The following is a 6,810-nucleotide window of genomic DNA, read 5'->3' on the forward strand; positions in this document are numbered from 1 at the left end:
AAAAAACATGTTAATCATTGTAAGATAATGGAAACAAACTTAGTGTGTTAAATCAAAAGGGATGAGTGTGCATGTTACTTTGGTCAAGCATGTAAGATCAAGAATACCTCGATAATATTAATGGGAATAAACAAAAACCAAAAGTCTGGATAAGGGGACCACCTTAACCACATGGAATTTCTCCCTAAAATTTCTCCAAAAAAAGCGCCTCCATAAAGACAGAAATACCCCTAAAAAACGAAAAAAAAAAAAGGGTTTAGGGTTTAGGGACTTGCTCAGCTGGAACCCAGGCTTTCTCCTCTTTTTTGTCGTTCCAGTTCGTCATTTATTGAAAGTGCCTGGGTTCGAAGTTGCGGCCTACAAAAAAAAAAAAAAAGGTTTATCCCTATCTTGTGTTCGGGCCTCCATCCTCACAAACGAGTGTTTTAATGAGATGCCAACATACGCTCATCTTGACCGGTATTTGTAGAAATCAATCTCGATTTCGATCGAACGTAACTTTGCGTTGTTCAAGACGTTTTGTGCAGTCTACATGACGAAAGAAGGTCTTATCAGCGGATGGACGGATGTTTTCATGTTGGACGTCAAGGATTCTCCACATAGCACAGCGAGGATACGTAGGAGAAAAACGCAGTCTTCAAGAGTAGAATGTTTCGGATAGTTTATTGTATTTTTCAGACGTAAAATATCGTTCCAAATGGTGGGCCAGTATGCCGAAGACTTTCGACGTTCGCATAACGACGTTGGACGCGGAGCTTGAGTTTTCTGTCGAGGTTGTAATCTTTCAGAATGTTTACAAGCTTAGCCGGGAATTCGTATGAGAATGTCCTGTTTCCTAGATTTCTTTAGTGATGTGACAATTTGTTATTTATTTCTGCAGAAAAAATGCACAGGGAAGGAATTGTTTGATCTTATCGTGCGAACATTGGGTGTCCGCGAGACTTGGTATTTTGGGTTACAGTTTGAGGACAAGAAAGGCGTCGGTTCTTGGCTTAAATTTAACAAGAGGGTAGGTACAACAGTGAGGAGTGGAATTTCGATAATGTCGAGAACTGATAGAATTTTCACCCCTCTTGCATACAATATTATATGGTACAGTATGCCGAAACAATGTAATGGAACGTGACTATTTCCAGTGTTTGTGTACTGTATGCTTTTTATATTTGCATATGAATCAAAATATATGAGTTTTCTGCCATGACGTCTTTTGTTTTCACACCAACTTTGAATCTAGCAAACTAAAAAGAGTATTTATACAATGTAAGTCTCACATTGCAAATTGAGGGAACTCCGTCAAAAAAGCGCTGATTACCGGTATATTAATTTTGAAAATGTCATGTATCCAAATGTAAATGCTGTAGGCTGCTATAATAACCTACTGAGAATCTAAACAAAAGGTAAAAGCTTTTAGACATTCTAATAGTGACAATTTTAATTGCCTTTTGTCGGCTGGCGGTCGGTAAAAGGTGTAAGTCATTGTTTATTTCCCCTCCACTTTGTGTTTACTTTTTCTCATTTTCATACGAATATTTTCTTATATAAAAAAAATTAAAGATAATTCCCTATCATGGTTTGGAACTCTTTTTATTGTTGCGTTCTTGTGCCTATTATCGGTGATGATAGACTATATTACATCATTATCTCACAATTTAGGGGTATTTTGTAAAGAATGAAATTTAACATGTTAAATTGAGTGATGAAAATGATGTTCAAATAATTATCATTGACTGATTTTTATCATTATCGAGACTTGATGGTTTGCAAGCAATTTTATTTTTCAGAGTGTTTTTAAATTTCAGTCATAATGATATTTTATTTTTCGAGTAAATGTATGATGTTTATGAGATGTGTTGAATTAGCAGGCAGTTTTAATATTGTGTTGCTTTTATTCATATTTTGATCACATCAAAAGAAATAATTTACAGACTTAGATTGCATGCACTTAAGAAGGCTCGAAATAGTGTTTCCCTTTTTCACACAAATAAATAATTAATATATTCTGTTCTTCGATATATTCAGGTTAATCATATTAGGACGAAATTGTCCAGGGTATTATCAGTTCAGTATCCATCAGAGATTTCTCACTTCACATTTTCTTCCAAAATATCATTACCGTGGCAATGATATAAGGCATTCCTTTGAGCCTTAAAATCAGCATAAATTGTCTTTTTTGAAGAAATGGGATGGTGAAATCTTCCCAGAGAGCATTACCTCATAATGTTACAAATAATCTCTAAAAATGCCGTGCATGCATTCCTAAAGAACGTTTTCACAAGAGAGGTCACTAATATTTAAATGAAAAAAATTTATGCCAGTTTTTAACAGAAACGCAATTTTTTCAAGTATGTCTCAAATTTTTTTGTTCACCTATTAAGAAGCGGAGCAGTGACAGTTAGATTTATCTACATACAGTGTACATGTATACAAGTTTATATTTTAACAATAATTTGTCAATCAGTGTGATGGAGCAAAGGGACGTTAAATATTACATCAAGGGAGCCCATTTGTATCTGTTACCATAGGTTTTGATGCAAATTAGAGCTAGAAAGGAAGAGAAATCTTTTGGAGGGATTTCTTGAAGCTTACAGTACCATTATAAAAAAAATTGCTATTAAGAATACAAATTCAGTTGCCGTGAGTGACACAGAATTTTCAGGTTTCGAAGTCAGTAGGATGGCTAAACTTTTTTGGTAATTATCTGGGATAATGGCCTTTGTCCTCAACCATGCTTATAATAAATCATCCCAAAAGGAAGAGGTGTCTTTGCAAATTAATTATTATGCCAGAATAGATGTGAAAGATCTTCAAAGTGGTTGCCACAAAAGGGCAAGTCAGAGTTGCCTTTAAAACCACTTTGTGTCAAAAAGTTGTTAGTCTGGAAAGTTTTAATTAAAAACCTAAAATGAAATTTAACTCGTTTTGTACTCTTGGTACAAGTAAGTGCTAAAAACCTACCATTTGCTGCACATAAAATGATTGCAAACAAACTGTGCTGTTGTCATGATTTCTTATGCTGTAATCTTTGATCCATACTGTCAGTGTGTATTGTATGCTCCTAGCACCTACAGTACAGTGTAACCTGTTGCAGACTGTTATATCATGAAAGAGGGCAAGATCTCAGGGGAAAGTGGAAGAAAAAAAAAAGGATTAGGGACAATCTGGACAGCGGTCACTCCTGAGTAGCTGCAGCTGCTCGTCTTTGCTAACAGGAAAACCTTGAATCTGCTGTTCACACATCAATTGACACCTCAAATGTCCTAGGATGCCCTCAGTTGATAAGTAAAATCATCTGGCATCAGAGTAAAAATCTGTAAAGTCTCACTCCCAGGAGTTAATGGATTAATTAAGCACCTACACTTTTTTCCTTGTGCTTTCCTTGTGCTTTCACCTGATTGGAGATTCAAATTTTTCAAGACTAACTTTTGATTGTATCACTTACACATCAGGTTTTAGATCAAGATGTTCCCAAAGATCATCCAGTTAGTCTCAATTTTCGTGTCAAGTTTTATCCTGAAGATGCTGCTGAAGAATTGATGCAAGAAATCACACAACACTTATTTTTCCTTCAAGTTAAGGAAGCTATTCTGAACATGGACATTTTCTGTCCACCAGAAGCATCTGTTCTCTTAGCTTCATATGCAGTTCAAGCAAAGGTACTGTATATACAGTGTACATGTACTGTGTTCACCAAATTTGTGTAGAAGGACCAATATTCTGGTCTTTAATACTTAAGGAGAACACCCTGCTTTTGCAATGTGATCTGCAAAAATTTAATTGTCATCCTTTTGAGTCTTGTCGATAAGGATGTTCAATTGTCATCACTGTCTCGTAACACCTTTGTGGGACCTTAAATACATGTACATGATTGACTAAAATTCTACAGCCCTATCAGCCTGACTTAATGGTGTGCTTTCTTGTTACATTTGCCTACCAAACGGTGAAGCTGATATCTTTCTATCCCAGGATGTTTTAACAGTCTGTACTCCATGTTATGGCTCCTTTTGTGTCCAGTTCACTACTTGGCTGAGGGCCATTCTCAATTATAAATTCACTTTAATTAACATGTTTACTTCACTCACTGATCAGACCAGCATCACAGTATCTTTAGAAACTAATCCATTGCTGGCCTGTGAATCAAACTTTAGTCTGTTGATTAAAGTGTTTAACCCCATGGTACATTTGCGCCTTTCATATTAAGACCAGTCTTCCTGTAAGCAAGTATCGTAAAGCTCTTGGAAGTGGGTGGCACTGTCAGTATTGGTGTGATCCGAAAAGAGCAGGAGACTACACTGTAAGTGCTAATTCCTCACAAGGATGTGGGTGGGCATATCAAGACACTTTGAGATAAGTCCAGATGTAGATGCACAACAATATTATTGATAAGCATTACAAAGTGTCCCCTTGCTCTAACATCACTCCTCCCTGGGAATACAGACAATAAGGACTTTAAGATACGTACTACGGACTACCCCACTGTCGCGAACTCACAACAATCAATAGTCGTAAGATTTTGCGTATTCAGCAAAGGCGGCAAAAATGGGGAAGAAGGGCAGGAGGCAAAACAATTTATTCTATCAACTTGAAGAGAATTATAGTTCCATTTCATTTTCCATTTCAGGTTTGAACCAATCAGCATTTGTAGTGGAATGATTTTCATGTTGAGCAGCATTTTAGGCAGAATAATTTGGAAGAGTTTTGGCAGTCTTGAACAGTTTGAATGAAAGTTGCTGCCAAAGGGCAAATGAGGGAAACCATATATAATTATTTCGCTTAATTCTATCAAGTGGAATTATGGTTTTCTGAGTCAGTAGTGTCACTTTATATAACTACCTCAGTACTTTAGAAGCCAAATATGGCATTTAGTGTTTGGCACTCAGTCTCTAGATTTGGTTTGTGGAATGCCTGAATTTTTTTTTTTGATTCCTTGAACTCAGCTCGCTCTGCTGGTGGGTGGTCTTCTTCATTGATTATGTGCACTGTCAAACCTATAACAAGGTCTTTTTTGGAGTTTTTTGGAAAGACAATTTTGGTTGTTGTCACTAATTTATTACCAGCGGCACACTGCTGCTGTTGACCAATACCACATAATTCTGTAGTCCGGTAACTTTAACTTGGTATTTTCCCGCACCATCAGCCCTGCACTCGACCCAGTGGCTGAGGAAGTTGCACGAACGTTTTATAACAGCAGTCAGTAGTCCATAGTTTGGGTGTCCTCTTGAAGTCCCTAATTAGTGTTATAAAGTGGTCTCCCAAAGTCCAGTCCTCCTAAAGACAAACCGCAGCATTTACATACATGTATCCCTCACCACAAAATAAGGCTAACACTTACCAACTTTGCATGTTTGTAACCCATTGTTGGAAAGGGGTAGCAAAAATTAATGCTTAGATTTGAGGAGACACTTTGTGTTGGATATCAAAATTGGGTGTGCATCTAATTACGTTCAATTATTAAGAGCTGCTAATTTGGTGGACGCTTGCTGCCATGTTTGTCTTGAGCTGTCCACCAAAGCAGGTTAGTCAGAGCCTGTGCAAAAAAAAGACCTCCTAGTTTTCCCTTGCTCTTTTTCTGGTGAGGTCACTTTGTCCACATAAGGGTCTCTTTCCCTTAGTTGGATTTTATGGAGCATTTCAACCGGGGTCAGCCTGCATTAATGTAGGAATATTTTAGCTCAAAACCATGCTCCGTTTGCAAATTGTTTTTTCACTATCCATGAATTTGTCAAAAAACCTCTGGAAGAAAAAGAAATTCCTACCATTGGGGTGAACTGTAGGCAAGAGGGTTCATGGCATCTTGGTTAACCTGTCTCGCACATATCAGGCATTGGTACTGTAAAAAAAAAAACAAAAAAAAACAAAAAAACAAATAAAAAAAAAAAACAAACAAAAAAAAAAAAAAAAAGAAAAATACGCAGCAGGCTTGTTTGAGGGCAAGGTTAGTTTTCTGCAGTGTCACAAAGTAATGTCCTTGTCATTGATTTTGTAGCAATGCAGTTTATGCAAACATTGTTTTGTTTAGTATGGAGACTCATGACAAAGGAGTTCTCACACACCTGGCTTCCTGGCAAATGACCTCCTGCTTCCTCAACGGGTTGGTAAAAGTAAGTTGTATGTGAGGTACACCTCGCATCGTCGTCAATTTGCTGACCCCTGGTTTGTTTGAACGAGTTGCAATGCTATCCATCATGAAATGTTGTTTAAGTTACGCAGCGGTTAAAATACTATCCAGAGTATAAAATATAATCCCATTTTGGACGTTTGGCCAGTCCTTTTACTTGCATTGTAAGTTCTAAGTGCTCAGAGTGGGGCATATTCCAGGCTTTGCAACTAAATACTGGAAAATAGTTGCATGCACTGAAACTGTTAGATTGGGACGACTTATCCATCGGGGTTAGAGTTATCAAGTCTTTGAAACACTGGGGCCAGGGTAATCATGACCCAGTAGATAACTCAATTTGTTTGGCCATATCTAATAATTCTCCTGAGTACGATATTGAATTTAGGGCTATATACCTTTGAACAATCACAGTCAGAAATAAATATCTTACTAACCTTGTTTCCCCTCGGTCATACTGTAAGTTACGGACTGAGTTTTTCCCATTGATTTCGGGCCCCAGTGCGAAGCGCGCAGGCCCATAAGCCACGGAAAAAAATGAGGAATCCGTAACTTACAGGTACGGACCGAGAAACCGAGGTTAGTAGATAATATTATTATATCTCTGAGATTAACCGGATGCGGTGGGCAAGGAAACTATTCAAAGTGAACCTGAAGTGTTCCACTGCCACCAAGAATGCCTTGCCAAAATCTCAAAA

The 6,810-nt window shown here is 37.5% G+C and overlaps 1 protein-coding gene across 1 annotated transcript in view; it reads left to right on the forward strand.

Annotated features, from left to right (window-relative positions):
- The first annotated feature begins 539 nt into the window (after window positions 1-539).
- The window catches only part of LOC137977609 (merlin-like), a 44,623-nt gene continuing 38,352 nt past the window's right edge, over window positions 540-6,810 (forward strand). The window contains exons 1-3 of the mRNA XM_068824890.1: window positions 540-773; window positions 881-1,009; window positions 3,447-3,653. Of these exons, the coding sequence (XP_068680991.1) occupies window positions 711-773; window positions 881-1,009; window positions 3,447-3,653 (399 nt within the window). The 5' untranslated portion in view covers window positions 540-710. The remainder of the gene's footprint in view (window positions 774-880; window positions 1,010-3,446; window positions 3,654-6,810) is intronic.

This window comes from Montipora foliosa, chromosome 11 (assembly GCF_036669935.1).
Source record: "Montipora foliosa isolate CH-2021 chromosome 11, ASM3666993v2, whole genome shotgun sequence".
Classification (NCBI taxonomy): Eukaryota; Metazoa; Cnidaria; class Anthozoa; order Scleractinia; family Acroporidae; genus Montipora; species Montipora foliosa.